Source organism: Kwoniella mangroviensis, chromosome 3 (genome assembly GCF_000507465.2).
Source record: "Kwoniella mangroviensis CBS 8507 chromosome 3, whole genome shotgun sequence".
NCBI classification, from domain to species: domain Eukaryota; kingdom Fungi; phylum Basidiomycota; class Tremellomycetes; order Tremellales; family Cryptococcaceae; genus Kwoniella; species Kwoniella mangrovensis.
This window is the reverse complement of record NC_088829.1, coordinates 2,038,002-2,054,236: the sequence shown is the minus strand read 5'-3', so window position 1 is coordinate 2,054,236 and position 16,235 is coordinate 2,038,002. Positions and strand designations below refer to the sequence as shown.

The following is a 16,235-nucleotide window of genomic DNA, read 5'->3' as shown; positions in this document are numbered from 1 at the left end:
TGGCATGAGTCTACGTGCGAGGTCAGATAACGTCGCTCCCTGTCATCTCCTCTGTAAGTTGTGGTGTTAATCATAGTCTGTGAGCGCCAACGACCACGGTCATGATGATACTGATGATTCTATCGTATTCGTAGTGTTTATCGAGTGACGTATTTAATATAGCCCTTTCCATCTTACCTATTCCAACGTTTCTTATACTCTGATACCTTTCCACACATGCCTCCTTCTCCTTCGTGCCCTCACACATACAGCTATACCCCAACCCAAACTCAAATTCAACCGCAAACATCTCCCACGAAACATGCTCATGGACATAGCCATGGGATCTTCCATACCCACTCCCACCATCATTCCCACGGACATCATATACCCCTCGTCCATCGACATTCCCATCCTTCTTCCCCTTCGCCTTCCCACTCCCCTGCTCGATCGCCTCCCCCCACATCGCCCAAGAGAAATTCCGGATTGACGCTAAACACAGAAGTGATCAAGGGTGGACGCGTAGAGACCAAGTTGTCGAGGAGCAAAAGTAAAGGGAAAGGAAAAGCGCAAGAGGGAGAAAAGGATGTCAAAGATAAGGATAGATTGGTCAGGGAGGTGGGAAGTGCTACGATCAGTTTACGTGCGGGTGTGGTCGAAGGTTTAGATGATGATGATGACGAGGATCAGGATCAGGATCAGGATGGATATCATCGGGATGATAGGAATAAGGGGGAAAGTAGTCGTATGGTCAAATCGAACCGACAACCATCTTCTGGCTCTGGGTCCGGTCTTATACCTTCACAACAACTACCTGGTCCATCTTCCACCGACAATGCGTACACAATCAACATCCCATCCGATGCCAGACGAGTCCGCAAAACACGTAGTAATTCTCTTCATTACCCTTCCACCCAACCTTCCTCGGTGATGGACCGATCATTCTATCTGCCCCATTATTCAACAGACCAGCAGTACTCTCTCAAACCTCGATCTACCACCAGCACCAGCATCAGCACCAAAAACCATGGGTCATCTATCCTGCCTCTTGAGCTGGGCCTAGGGGGTGATTTTGACCTATCATTCGGCGAAGCTGTCAGAAGAGGCGAACAGTCTTCCGAGATGCCCCTACCGAAAGAAGCGCTGAGGGTACTGTGCGAGGCGAAGGAGAATTTGGGTCTGGGCAATGGGGTGAAACAAGGTAGGAAAGGTAGTATGGGTATGGGACTTTTCAAGGAATCGAGAGAGTCTGTACCTACCACGAAGAAATTGAGGGACAAGGATAGGCAGAAAGAGAGAGAGTCGGCGGTGGAAGAACACGAAAGTGAAGATGTCATGGATGAGATAGACCGACAACATCAACAGCAGCAGAGAAAAGAATCAAGATCTAAATCTCGTCCTAGACCTAAACCCACTACCACACAATCCACTACCAGCTCGAGAAATAATTCTGCAAACGTTTTACCTTCCTCTTCAAGGAATGGAAGTTCATACAGCTTACGAAGACAACAATCGAACGAAAATGGCATCATCACCGGACAAAGTCCAGATCAAACCAGTGGTGGGATGGTCAGTCCAAGTACACCTGTTCCCATTCGAGCTATATCAAGAAGAAGACAGGAATTAATGGATGAAGATGTCGGTTATGGTTCTGGATCTACAAGTGGAAGTGGGGATCAAGATGAGGAGATACCCGTTGGGATTGCCATTTCCTCGCCTCTATTGAGACACCATTCACCTGCTTCCGCCTCGGCTTCGGCAGATTTGATTTCTTCACCTGCACATATATCAGATATCGATCAAGAAGAGGATTCAGGATGGAGCACGACTACTACTGAATCTTTATCTGATGAAGATGACGATGAGGAAGACGATGGAGACAGGATGTGGAATTCGGACGATGAAGATGGAGCAGACGATACGGATGCAACGGATGATGGTTTGACGGTACCACTTCAACCGTTCAATCATGCCGTGGGAGGACATAGTAGTATCTACAAGTTTACTAGAAGGGCTGTGTGCAAGGTGAGTAATTTTCCACTCTTTTAGCTTATATGCTAGGAGCTGTGAATCATATGCTTACTGTGTCACCATCGTCATTCTCGCTTATTTCTCGCAATCCTGGTCCACCCGAATGTTCAATCTCTATCACCCACAGCCCCTCGTCAGTCGAGAGAACCTGTTCTACGAAGAGGTCGAAAAACTTGCTCCTGCCCTCTTAGCGTTTATCCCTCGTTATCTAGGTGTCATGTTGGTCAACTATCGTCGACAGCTGCGTGCCCCTACAGAAGGATCCATGACTCCCATCGACTCGCCAGCGCAATCACACCCTTCCACACCCGGTCTACCTGGTAGTAGACCGATGCTGCATCCTACAGCTACCAGTCTCTCTGCGCAGTCCACTCGAAGTATGCCAACCACAGGTGTCGAAATACCAGAAGTATCATTGGATTTCAATCGACATGTGGTCCCCGATTGGCTTTTCAAGAAGGACGATCGAGGTCGAAGTAAGAATAGTAGGATGTGCGGTACATCTGATGAGGAGGGAAGTAAGAGAACTCTGAGACCTTCCTCAGCTCGGTCACAGGAATTCGTCAGATACACTTCCAATTCTCCTTCAAGCTCCTGGCAGAGTTCGATGCTTGGTGGATCACCACATCTCAAAGTCAACCCATTGACTACACCCGCTGTACCGAGACCTATTCAAGAGACGAGCGAAGAACCTTCCACACCTGCACCCTCCCCCTCTACTTCTTTCCTCAAACAGCATCTGCACCATACTATATCCACCCCGACTTTACCTTCGAGAATCGGCCAATTGCCTTCCTACAACCCTAGTCTAAGTGAAATCGGCGTGTCAGGAAGTGGATATAATTCACCTCATCCTTTCGGTGGGACTGGGTCGACAAGTGTGAATACCAAATTGAAGGATCACGTGTTCGCTACCATCCTCAAGAAGTTGCGCAAGAGAGGGATGGGTCTACATAGTAATAGACACGATGATGAGGCTGATATAGAGGCGGACGATGAATTTGGGGAATCTACCGGAACCGGTAGGCGATCTCGATCGGGGAATAGGATGAGAAGGAGGTCTGAGAGAAGATTGTTGGAGGGAAGTGGAAGTATGGATCTCAGGTCTTTGTCATCTGCTCATGAGGATGAAAGTGGGATCAGAAGGACGAAGAGTGATGTGGTATTGACTGATAGAGGTAAAAGGGAACAAAGTGTAGAAAGAGGAATGTTTCACATGGAAGATATAGGTGAAGATGATGATCAACATGAGAACAGATTGGAGATGATCAAGGAGAATCGAAATAGACTACCTTTGGGGAATGGATTACACCCTATGACCAAGTCGTCGACATCGACTACTTCGATAGTAGATTCACCTCTTCACACCGAAACGACGCAATCGCAACAACATGTCTCAGTGCCACCTTCACCATCTGTTCACCCCGATGAAATAGCCCGACAGGAATTGTTCATATTCATGGAGGATCTTACGGGTCGATTGAAACATCCTTGCGTGCTAGATTTGAAAATGGGTACGAGGCAGTACGGATACGATGCGACCCCTTTGAAGAAACGCAGTCAGAGGAAGAAATGCGATGCTACGACTAGTAGGACACTGGGTGTGAGGATGTGTGGGATGCAGGTGGGTCATGGTCGAAATATGTCACTATGGGATTAGCTGACTTATGTATGAATGATGATAGGTATGGAATAACGAAACACAATCGTTTGTGTCTCGGAACAAATACCGCGGAAGGGAAATCAAGACATCCGATTTCCCCAATGTCCTTCAAGGTTTCTTATCTGATGGTGAAACGCTCTTGGTCGATCATATACCGATCATCGTTCAGAAGTTACACAACCTAGCTGCGATCATGTTACGACTCGATGGGTTTAGATTCTACGGGTGTAGTTTGTTGTTGATTTATGACGGAGATAAGGAAATTCAAGATCATTATCGATCTGTCGTCAGGAATGAAAATCAAATTGTCAACGATAGTGATAATGACAATGAACGTCTACAGAAAGTAAATGAAGAAGAAGAAGATCATGATGAATGGGCTGAACATCGACATCGACCGCTCAAACGAATCGATCAAAGTGACTCTCAGCAAGATGCCAGGAGAAGTAGAAGTGTTGATTTACATTCACATCATTCTCATTCTCATTCAAGAAGACGTAAATCCCATTCCCACACACACTCGCATTCACATTCACAAGGAAGACCAACTACCTCAGGGAGCGGTGAACATGGTCACACACACACTCATACTCATCGAAAGATAAGGGGAGAAGTGAATATCAGAGTGGTAGATTTCGCCCATACTACCACGGGACGTGATTTCCTATTATTCCCTAAAGAGCATATAGATCCGGATGATAAGACATTGGGTAAAGGTTATGACACGAAATTTGATGAGATCACTGGATTACCCTACGCTAGATTCCCACAGAAATTCCCTAACAGACCCGATATGGGTTTTATATTTGGTTTGAAGAACGTTTGTGAATCGTTGAAGAACATCTATGAAACTTATCAACATGAATGTGAGAGTGTGGATTTGAAGATTGACGATATGGTTATCGGGGAGAATGAAGACGTATTTGAGAGGGCTTTCGAGAATAATGAAGAGGATGAGTTGAGTACGTAAATACGATGATAGATGATGGAAACAATAGGGTGGAACAGTCGATGAAGAATGGAAAAATGTGTATATAACATTGGAGATTTGTTCGGCGGAAGCTGGATGTTCTGAACAGATTGAGTGAATCGGTACAAATATCGGGAAATTTATCTTTTCCTTCTTAAGAAAACTGAAAAATTTAGTAAATCTAGTAAGATTATTACGATTTTATTGATATATCTATATATACCGCTTGAAGATCATATACATACAAACACATCTTGTAACAAGCATCTTACATATGCATTATCTTAGTAACAAGTAAGAGTATTGCGGATGACAAGCTGTCGTCGCATTACTATCTAAGGATTTTTATTGGATCTGCTGTGTTAGGTGACTGATCATCTATTTCTACGTCATCATACCTCATGATACCTGATTATACGATTATACCAATTCCACAAATATTGTCCATGCTAGATCGCCTACTATCTACTCCCTAGTCTCTCCCTCTATCGTACTTTCACCCAATCCTTCCCCGAAACCACCTTCCACCACACCACCCAACCCTTTTCTCAACTGATCGTCTGCCTCATCCTTGTGCACCTCACTACTTTCGATCCAGAACGAGTTGATGAATGTAATCGTAGCGATGATTGCTGAGAATACCCATACGACGGATAAAGAGTGACTATAAGATGCTAAAGCTAGTTCTCGGAGAGAGGGAGGTAAGAGACGGATAGCTGATTTGGAATGAAGGATCGCTGAGATGATCTATGGAAATACAGAGCGGAAGAGTCATTTGTTTGTATCTTGGATGTTAAATATGACCGTAACTCACCTCATTACCATTATCAATCCCTTTGAATTGCTTCTTCAGATCGCCTGCCAAAGCACCCAGTTGGACGGATCCACCTATACTGACTCCAAGAGTGGCTCCAAGACTTCGTGTAGTGTACATGAGAGCGGTAGCTTTGGGCTGTTCATCAAGTTAGCTTTCGATTTGTACAAAGCCGGATACGGCTTGGCAAGCTCACCATGATCTTACTGTCCACACTTGAGATGAGAGCGACTATTCAATAACATTTTCTAGTCAGCCAAACTCGAAGCTTTCTTCATCTATCCTCCGAATTTCATTGACTCACCTAGTTGTACGCATAAGAATGTCGAGTAACCCAGAACACAAGGTAGGACAGTAGCGTAGTAACTCCACCATGTCCACGCTGGATCCCACATAGCAGCGACGATGGATCCTACGATCGGAGGGAATAAAGCGATTGGACCGAGGTACTTCCACGAATGACCTGAGCGTATATACCTGTTGTCAGAATTTAGCGTCTTAGAAATCTCGACGTGGACCTAAGTGTATCACTCACTGTCCTGCGACCATTGATCCGGTCGCTAAACCCAACCCACCACACAATGACATGATCAGCCCAGCTTGAGCGGTAGATGTATTGACGATGACAGCGAAGTAAACGGGACTACCGACAAGAGTCAGCTCAATCCTCGCAGGGTTTACAACTAAAATTCATTGATGAGCTCACATCTGATACATCTGTGATAACCAATCAAGTAAGTCAGTCAATGGTATCGTGCTAATGGTTTGCGACTATCACTCACAAAAGCCTGATTGCCCACACTGAGGAAGAAACCACAGGTGTTGATAGCAGCTATATGGCTAGACTTGAATAATTCCAACGGTACGACCGGTCTCTTCACCTGGGTTTCCGTATAGATGAACAGACCGGTGCTGATGACGGAGGTAAGTAGCATTCCCCATACGATGGGTGCCGACCAGGGTTCGAGGTATGAAGTGTGGAAGGAGAATCCCAATAGGAGCGTGGTGACCGAGGTGATCAGGAAGAAGGAACCTAGCCAATCGAGAGATGCCAAGCCGCTAAGCAGAGATTGATGGGTTGGTGGGATTGGTGGTGTAGGTAAGAAGATAGATACGATCACAGCGCAGAAGACGATGATGGGTAATTGAACCCAGAAAGACCAATGCCAGCCGTATTTATCTGTAAGCCAACCTGCTAATGGTCCACCTAACATCGATCCTGACCCGAAGATGGTCATCATGAGGCCTGAGAGAACGAAAACTTAGCAGATCATGCTAGAATGAAGTTAGATAGACTAGATCAGATTTACATACCTTGGTAAAAACCTCTATCCCTCAGTGGTACCAGGTCGGTTACAATCACACTAGAGACAGTCAACAATCCACCACCTCCTAGCCCAGCGAATATCCTAGCTCCTATCAAAGTATACATGTGGTTAGACATGGCACATAGAATCGTTCCTACACCGAAGAATGCGCATGCAGTGACCATCGCAAACGTGCGTCCTAATGTTTCCATGAATACCCCATAGAGGGGTATCACTGATAGCGTGCAATTGTTCATCAGCTGTGAACGCTTTGGTACCTGGGTTTCAGTTGATAAGACCTACCTGCGGTACTAGCTAGAGTAAATCCACTTCCTAGATAAGCCGCCAGCTCAGCATGCTCGAACCAGCTTCCTATCTCCGGTGCCAAGGTGGGTATAGCAGTCGATTGAAAGGCAAATACGAAATTCGCTGACCATATCCCAGCGCAGACTGTACAGAACCTCGCTAAGCTGATGGAATCTTTCAATGGTGGTGACCGGAGGAGAGTCTCAGAAGAGGATGAATAAGTTGATACGGAGGAAGTACAGCTCGGTGTGGGTGAGGGAGGGCGCAAAAGGAGTGGAGTCTGTTCATTGACAGGAGTTCCTATCTGAGATTGAGCGCGTGAATGAGGTGGACGTGATCTTGTTCGAGAATGAGAGTGCGTCCGTGTGTACGGAGTAGTCGTGATGATTATAGCTGACATGTCGACAGCAATGCTATGTACAATGTTATTTTAGGAGATATTGTAGAGGTTGGATGGGAGATATAAGTTGAAATTAAGTTGTGAGTTGTCAGTTGTTTGTCATCACAGTCTGCTCGATGATCATATCCACCCAAACCTTATCGGAGATCGCCGGTAGCGCATAATGGACAAGCGCAAGAGTGACAGATAATCGACAACAAATGCATGATATACTGTCGCCATCCCAGTACTGTATATACAGACAGCTTTACTCTTTCTTAGCTTCTGCAACTTTGGCTGGCTCTTCGCCTGCCTTGTGTCCCTCGTCTTTTTGTTCTGCCTTCTTTCCTTCCTCCCCCTGGCCATCCTCCTGTGCATTCTTCTTCTCTTCCTCCTCCGCCTTCTTCGCCTCAAGAGCTTTAATCAGCTCGACCTTCTTCAACTCCTCTTTCCTCATCCTCAACTTCTCCCTCAGAACCTTCTCCTCCTCAAGTGACTCCTTGGCAAGCTCAACCAAAGCCTCCATCGCTTTGGACGCTTTCTTGTTATACGTTCCCCAAGGTCTTTGCAACCAACTGATGATATTATGTCTCTGCTCCCTTTGACTGGGTAACATCACCTCGTCGTAGGTCTTAGGTCCGTAGACAGGTAAAGTTGCAATCCACTCTTCTCTGGTGAGTGGTCCTAAAGGCTTTCTAGGTGGTTCTTTCTCTTCTTGTTCTTTCTTTTGTTTGGCGAGGAATTCAAGATGAGCCGCCACTTTTTGCTTTTCTTTTTCGTATCTTTGTTGTTCGTACGATTTCCTGTTTGTCGGATGATTAGCTTGTTTTTTCTCTTGTTGAGCCATCAACCATTTTTTATTTTCAGTAGGGATCAGCATTGAGATATCCTCCAGATCGTTATCCCTCAATTGCTCTCTCAGTAGGAAATCCCTCTTAGCTTGCATTTTTGTCAGTGGACCAATAAACAACCTCTTCAGAAATGGGAAGACCTTCTCCAACTCTTCATTGATCTTTTTCTCTCTCTCCATCTCAGCCTTCTTGTTCTCCTCGAACTTCTCCTTGGTAAGTGGACCGTGAGCTTTGGGGAAAGCGATAGGAGCGAAACAATTAGGGAATTGATCCAACCCTTTTTGAGCTTCTTGAACATTGTGCAGTTCTTTCTCCAACTTGTTGATCATCTCGTTATGATTCCAATCAGCATCTTGACCTGGCAAGTACAAGTTGTTGACTTGGTCCCATCTCAATTTGGCGATGGTGTATTTCAGAGCGTAGGCATGGTGAGCTCGAAGCATCGCATAAGATGGTTCAGGTGGCTGAAGCTTGGAGCTTACATGGGGCGAGTTTCGCTTGGTGATAGTGGTAGTGGTGGTAGGTGAAATAGGTGTGAGTGGTGGTGAAGCGAGTCCAGTCAAAAGAGCTGGATGGGAAAAATTGGTAGCGGGTGCTTGAGCTGGGGTGGTGGTAAGCACGCATGTCATGTTGTGTTGTGGATGTCTACCGGTTGAGATCGGTTGAGTTACTTTACTTTTGAGTAGATAGATAAGAGCTGGGTTTTATATGATTTGAGATAAGTGAGTCGGACTTGTGTGATGATTGATGATGTTCTCGATTCATTCTGAAATTTCGACTCGATTTGATAGATATTTATACTCTACGAAATCGTCAGAAAACGATCACCTTTGTACCATATGAGCAAAAGTCAGGTCTCGTACTCTCCTTTCGAAGGTACCAAACGAGTTTAGAACACCGAAAGGATCGACAAGGACGTCGAGGTCTTTGACTTCCTTTGAATATATCGCTTTATACACTTCATGCAGGTATCAGGAGGCTTAAGGACGCGGTGACACGCAGGTCTGATGTTACAGCCACATCAGTATGATACGTCTAACAAGGTCACAAAGACGAAACGGAAATGCAGGAGGGAAAATTGGCAGCCTGTATTTAGTCCAAAAGGTGTCAAAGTCGAACATGTACTGTCTTGGACTATCCTGATCTGGGGCTGTTGTGAGCTGGGAGAGTAGAAGGTATTGGCTTGTGGAACCTGCCCCAGAATCTGGGAAAACTGGTGTAGCCTGGCCGATCGAAAGCGTAATCGAGGTGAAATTTCGAGAGACGAACACGTCGACCATGTCCACGATTGACCGTTTGCCTCACTACCAGATGAATTCCACAACTGTACTGTGGGATAGAGAGGCATTCATTAGGTACATTGATCACCTAATCAGCCTGCATTGAAGTGGGACTGAGGGACTTTCATTCTCTTGAGGGGGCGGTTCTGCATCGATTTCTTTGATGTCCTCTGTACTTGTGGATAGCCTGATTGTTAAGCTCAGAGTGGCTTTGATTCCCACTCCACATTGGATCGATGAGAAAGAAAGGTGTGAAAAGCGCATAGGCAAACTACCCAGGCCAATTGCTCTGCCATGTGGCTCCATTGAGGGCCATGATGATTTCATGGCGTGCTCTTAGTAGGACGCATCCATTAGATGGTCGTTTTGACGTCGAACATATGGCACCGAGGCTGGACTGAGACGCTTTCATCGGCGACGCCTTTCCGGCTCAACGAAGGAACACCCGGAGCTTGGCCAGGATTTTGAGCACGCCATTAATTGCTTGAGGATTAAGCGATAAAGCAGCATGGTGATCACCTTTTAAAACGCTGTGACCCTAAGATTGTTGATATGTATGTGCCTGAGTGATAGCGCCACCAGTGCTTAATAACCTCAAGTTTTCCTCGCCAGAGATGTAAAGAATGTTGAGTGACTGGATGAATTGTGTACCGCATGGTCGGGATCGTTTGGAACCCTTTGAACCGCATGGTTACCACTACCTTTTCAATTCCACTCCAACTTTTCCGCTGATTTCATCGGGTATTCTTTCGAAGCAAACGGAACTACTCGTTTCTTGGACCTAATTTTGGAGCAAGATTGCCATTTCTGCTCGTTCGTATCTCCGTCACAGTCGTCAAACGCACGAAATCTGCTTCATGAAATACACTGTCGTTGATCACATCATAATCACACCATCCATCGACATGTATCTCATTCAAGATGGGAAGAAAACACACTGACGAGTGATTCATGGTAGTCCTAAGGCTTGACAGATATAAAGTACTGAGTGCAATGTCGCCGAAAATCAGTTTTTCACTTTATTATATCCACTGGCCTCGAACTGAACAAGGCAAAACCTCCGAATTCCAAGATGGACCAAGTCGCCATCCTAAATTCCATAGTGGGACAAGGGCCTGTACCTCCCCTTGAAGGTAAAGCATTTGCCACTGACAAAAACATTGGTCTGCCCAATGATCAAGAGAAAGTGGCTGTCGGTAAACCCGACGAATCATTCTTACACGATAATATTTCCGAAGAAGGTCATATAATCAGAACAGGGCGTGATGCCGCAGACCATCTATTGTCGATCAGAGACGATGGTGATCCATCTGTCATCTTCAGGAGTATGGTCTTGGGTACCATCATGGCTTGTTTCCAAGCTTCTATGAATCAAATCTACTTGGTGAGTCTCCCCGCGATCTCCTGAGCTCCCCGAGCTGATACAGGTCATATCGTTCTAGTTCAAACCTACCAATGTGACGATCAGCGGCTCGTTCATTGTTTCATCCTATACTTCCTCGGCAACGGTTGGGCAGCACTGTTACCCCGAGGTGACCACTTGGAAAAGAGATGGCGGGCGAAACATGGCTCTGGATCCTTGCCATTCTACATCAAGCTCGCCAAATTTATCAATCCGTCCGCGTTCCGTCTGAAGGAACACTTCATTGCGGCCATAAGTGCATCTGCAGCTTCCAATGGTGCAGTGGGTATTTCAGTATTTACGGTCCAAAATCTATTTTACGACATCAAGTTGACTCCCACCACTGTAATCCTCAGGTAAATCATCGTATCCCATCATACCTTCTATTGTACATGCTGCATGATCGAGATCATATTCAGCTGATCGTCCTGATGTCTACGTAGTACTCTGAGTATAGGACTGTTTGGATACGGTTTAACTGGTATATTCCGACCCATCACCGTTTGGCACGTAGAAGCAGTGTACTGGACCAATATACCTACTGTCAAATCGCTACGAACCCTGCATTGGGACACTATACGAGACTCGAAACCACTCCGAGTATTCTGGTACTCTTTCGGAGGCATGTTCATATACGAATTTTTCCCCGCGTACATTTTCCCGTGGTTGAACTCGGTATCGATCCCTTGTCTGGCTTCAATGAATGCCACCGGGGAAAAGGGGGCTATCTTGACCAATCTTTTCGGAGGGTCATTGAGTAATGAGGGTTTGGGAATTCTCAATATCAGTTTCGATTGGCAATATGTGAGTGGTTTTCCAGCTGCTCTTGATTAGTCATCACTGAAAATTGGACATGTATTAGATCACGTCTGCAGCTACTTCGATGCCACTAAAGCTACAAGGTAATTACGCCATAGGTATTGTTGTGTGCTGGATCGCATTCCTGGCAGTGTACTACGGTGATGCGTGGGGTGGTCGAAGTCTCCCATTCTTGTCAATCTCTCTACGAACTGCCGATGGTGGAAGATACGTCTCGACGGAAGTCTTCGTAAATGGGGTTCTAGATAAGCAGAAGCTGGCCGAATACGGTTTACCCAAAGTGACATCTACTTATGTTTGGGCGATGATCATTGGCAATGCAGCGGTGAGTGGCTATCCCTGCAGTAGTCAACATTCGCATAGATGTTGATTTTGTCCCCTGTGTCCGCAGATCGGAGGTGTCATCACGCACTGCATCATCTTTTGGGGTAAAGATATCTGGACAGCGATTAAGAACAGCCGTAAAGGTGTATTCGACGATAGGCATCACAACGCTATGAAAAGGTACAAAGAAGCGCCTTGGTATTGGTATATTCCTATCTTGGTGGTTGCCTTCATCTTGGGCCTAGTCGTGGTTATCAAAGAGGATATCACACTATCCCCCGGGTCCTACGTCACAGCTTTGGTACTCGGGACCGTCGTAGCACCTTTCAGTACGATCTTGTATTCGAGGTATGTCATCTGTCATCGATAGTATCGCTCAGTGATTGAAGGGTGACAACAATTGCAGATTTGGAAACGGTATTGCGACCAACCAACTGATGAAAATGGTAGCCGGCCTCACCTCACCTGGAAGACCCGTTGCAAACCTCTATTTCTCGGCTTGGTCTCATTCAGTCATCTCGCAGAGTCTCAATTTGGCTTGTGATCTCAAGATGGGAGAATATCGTGAGTAGCATGATCGTATGAAGTACCACGTCCATTCGTTGGAATCCGGAACGCTGATTTGCTTGCTTTCACACAGTTAAGGTTCCTCCTCGGGCCATGTGGTTGACACAAATATACGGAACGGTCTTAGGCGTGAGTGCCACTCAATCTCCTCTTGATGTATGTGTCATTAAGACCTGTTTGCTGATAAGAGTACCGTTTCAATAGGCTTTCATCAATTACGTCGCCATGATTTCCGTTGTGAATTCCCATCGAGAGTTGTTGACCGATTCGAACTCGGGTTCTTCAACTTGGTCTCCCGCCTACTTCCAAAGTCTAAATACATCTGTGAGTGACGTTGTAGTTTTCTGCCAAAGATATACCCATTCGCTGACTGTATGTTGGCGTCTGGGTGGAAAGGCGACCACCTGGGCTTTGGCCGAATATCTATATAGCAAGAGCGGGCAGTACTTCATCGTACCACTGGGTCTCGCAATCGGTGCTGGTGCCGTGATTCTCCATCGTATTTTCGTTATCGTGAGTTTATCGTATGGCAAATCTCCAAATGATATAGGTGTTAACTCAATTGAAATAGTTCGGCCCTCGGATAGGCAGGGTATCAACTTCAGACCTGAACCTACCTCAATTCTTCGCCTATGCAGGATACCTAGGATTCAACCAAACTCAATCATGTGTCATATTCAGTATCCTCTTTGCAGGCTTCTTCACTCAATACTACTTGATTGAGAAACTACCGACCTCACTTTTTCAAGGATTACTCGTACCTTGTCACTGCAGCTTTCGACGGTGGGAGTCTGTTCGTCCTGTTCATCCTGTCCTTCGCAGTGTTCGGTGCGGGTGGGCCGAGTAAACCCTTCCCTACGTGGTGGGGCAATCCGGAAGGGAACGTGGATCACTGTCCGAATGTTGAGTAGTCGTGGGGACTGAGGACATCGAGACCCATGGCGTTGTTGATGGCAAGGGAGAGTTCAGATATCACCTTATGGGAATGTAGACGCAGCCCAGCCCTATGCATACCATACGCCACGCACTTGGATCATCGCTTGTTTGTTCTTACCCATCATGTCTTGTCTTTGCCCGGCACGTCCGGGTTCCTGAGTCCCTTAAAATCAGTGCCTGTACCATCCCATCCATCGGGGCTGTTTACATGTTTACCAAGAACAAAGACTATCAACTGTTCTTTTCATGTTCGGTTCCGGTTGATCCCATACAAGGACATAGCTCAACTCAAGGTATGTGCTGATATGCCATGGCGGTTGTCCACATGCAACTTACTCTGGGCGCCATGGTGGCACAGTATGCCAGAGGCCAAGAGTCGGTATGCATATATATATGTACGAGGCGAAGGTCAAAAAGGGGATATTCCTCGAATATCTTCTTCCACTTGATCATATCACAAAATAACGACCCATCATGCGTATCCCGATCATATCTTTGTCATTGCTCACTCTGGCATATGCCTATCCGGCTCCTCTGCCCACTCCCACAGATACTGCCCTAGCTACGGAGGGATTGACGAACTCTGAAAGACTAGCTAAGGGATTACCACTGAATAAACCGAAGTTGCTATTTGATCCAACGAGAATCAAGAGTGAGTCAAATCAGCTCTTTTCAGCGAGACGAGGAAGGGGAGGAGTGAGAGGATCGCGGAATTTGACTTGGGCTGACTTGTCTTGGATAGCTATATTACCTAGGCAATCAAGTTTGACCCCTCCTGTTCAAGAAAATAACCCTTCCAACGTAATTACAAGTGCACCTTCAACCAGTTCCAGTTCGTCGTCGTCATCATCATCGTCAGGATCAGTAGATCCTTCGGTATCATTATCGATTTCAGGATCTTCATCCATCAATTCAAGTGAGAGTGCAAGTGCGAGTATCAGTGCTAGCTCTACATCTTCAAGTACTTCCTCCTCAGCTTCAGCCTCAACGTCGGAATCCTCTTCACCAACGCTAAAACCGTCGAACCCTATTGAAGCGGGACCAGTGGTGACTCAAGCAGTCCGAGCGAGCTACTACGATGCAAGTGCTCATACGAAACGAGATGGGGCGAGTAATGGTGATTTAGGCTATTTGTGGGGTCAATATGCAGGCGGTGGTGTATGGGCTTTGGTGAGTTTTACCTCTACTTTATGCTTGACTTTTGTATAGACTTCAACAGTTCATGAAGGAGGCTATAGCTAACGCGTATTGTTGGACTTGTTCTTTTCTTCCTCTTTTCCTGATAGACCGACGATTCGAATCTCGCTGCCAAATTCGTTTTCCAACAAGACGCCTTTGGATCCAACAACAATATCCTAATCAACGATACATTCTACGACCCGCAATATGATTCACCCCATTTAGGGGCCTCATGGGAGAATTGGTCGGCGTACATGAATTATGGATATAGTAGTCCGAAAAACAACCTAGGTGGAGATGATGGAAAGTGAGTCAATCGATTTGAATGTCACTCCTTCTCGTACCGATCCCTGGACCGTTGATTCTCTTCAAAAATGACAAGGGAGAAACTGAAGCTGATATCGTTGTACTGTACACTCAGCTGTATAGGACTCAGCAGAGTAAGCTATACGGCACCAGGATTCGGCAGGGACCAATCATCCATCTGGAATTCGCCCACCCCAGGAGGAGAGATGATTTTCGAATGGACCAACCAAGATGGGACGGTGGTACAACCCAATTTCTACCTTATGCCTGAGGCGGGTTTCCCAAATATTAGGGTCGCTGTTAAAGGGGAGGATTGTGGCTGGCCTGAGAGTCAGAGAATCAGACTGTTTTATGGTGATTTATAAAGAGTTGGAAGGGGTCGAAGAAATTCTGGAAATTCTGTCATTGGGATAGATGTGAGAAGTGACTTAGGGAGAGGTTACCTGGTGGAAACTCGCGTTAATCTTTTGGGCGCTTTGGGTAATTCACGATTGATCATGATGATGAACATTCATATAATCGGACGACTCGCATGTTGATCACCTTGAAAATCCCCTTTAGGAACCTTTTTTGACATGTGCCTGCGTGATGGCGCCAGTAGTCAGTGCTAAACAGCTTAAATTCTCTCCGCCAGAAGTGTGAAGAATGTTCAATTATTGATATTAACGAAGCTGTATTCGCTTGTTATAAGCTCTACCTTTAGTAAACGGAAGAAATTGTCTTTCAGAGCGTCGCCCGCTTTACTAATCTACATATACGTTCAGATTGTCAAAAATACGAAACATGCTGCCTAAAATATGTTGTAACTAAACACATCCTTACGTACACCATTGATCGACATGCATTTGCTTCATGGCCAATCAGACGAGTCTTCATTCTCTGAAAACCGATGTTAATGATTTATAATAATCGATCTGAGTGCTGTATTCCTCAGAGCACTACTCTAGATGGATCAATGGACCAGAGAGCTTGATCATCGCGGCAGATGAAAATCTCCGAACACTCTACTATAATTGCCTAAAATTTCGTTGCCAGCGCGGTCTCAGAGGTCAAACATCATGGATTGTATCCATTCGATTGTGCTGCGACGGTATCAATCACAATATACGAACCGCTCTGCAT

General features: G+C 45.8%; 5 protein-coding genes across 5 annotated transcripts; 3 read left to right on the top strand and 2 right to left on the bottom strand.

Annotated features, from left to right (window-relative positions):
• Positions 1-216: 216 nt before the first annotated feature.
• Positions 217-4,643, top strand: I203_108587 (uncharacterized protein; the record flags this gene model as incomplete). Its single annotated transcript, XM_019151243.1, has 3 exons — positions 217-2,004; positions 2,138-3,634; positions 3,696-4,643. 3 exons carry the CDS (start codon positions 217-219, stop codon positions 4,641-4,643), a joined length of 4,233 nt encoding a protein of 1,410 aa, XP_018999415.1.
• A 465-nt stretch (positions 4,644-5,108) lies between these two features.
• On the bottom strand, positions 5,109-7,470 carry I203_108586 (uncharacterized protein; the record flags this gene model as incomplete). Its single annotated transcript, XM_019151244.1, has 9 exons — positions 5,109-5,390; positions 5,458-5,595; positions 5,654-5,688; positions 5,762-5,934; positions 5,993-6,100; positions 6,164-6,174; positions 6,240-6,703; positions 6,772-6,999; positions 7,068-7,470. 9 exons carry the CDS (start codon positions 7,468-7,470, stop codon positions 5,109-5,111), a joined length of 1,842 nt encoding a protein of 613 aa, XP_018999416.1.
• A 247-nt stretch (positions 7,471-7,717) lies between these two features.
• On the bottom strand, positions 7,718-8,929 carry I203_108585 (uncharacterized protein; the record flags this gene model as incomplete). Its single annotated transcript, XM_019151245.1, has 1 exon — positions 7,718-8,929. The coding sequence occupies one exon, from the start codon at positions 8,927-8,929 to the stop codon at positions 7,718-7,720; it is 1,212 nt and encodes a 403-aa protein (XP_018999417.1).
• Positions 8,930-10,652: 1,723 nt separating this feature from the next.
• Positions 10,653-13,603, top strand: I203_108584 (uncharacterized protein; the record flags this gene model as incomplete). Its single annotated transcript, XM_065518422.1, has 12 exons — positions 10,653-10,964; positions 11,023-11,112; positions 11,178-11,338; positions 11,426-11,786; positions 11,845-12,126; positions 12,193-12,473; positions 12,532-12,689; positions 12,766-12,821; positions 12,897-13,016; positions 13,089-13,205; positions 13,264-13,372; positions 13,467-13,603. 12 exons carry the CDS (start codon positions 10,653-10,655, stop codon positions 13,601-13,603), a joined length of 2,184 nt encoding a protein of 727 aa, XP_065372787.1.
• Positions 13,604-14,102: 499 nt separating this feature from the next.
• On the top strand, positions 14,103-15,478 carry I203_108583 (uncharacterized protein; the record flags this gene model as incomplete). The annotated part of the gene is made up of 4 exons (XM_019151247.1): positions 14,103-14,280; positions 14,371-14,798; positions 14,915-15,114; positions 15,229-15,478. The coding sequence occupies 4 exons, from the start codon at positions 14,103-14,105 to the stop codon at positions 15,476-15,478; spliced, it is 1,056 nt and encodes a 351-aa protein (XP_018999419.1).
• Between the last annotated feature and the right edge of the window lie 757 nt (positions 15,479-16,235).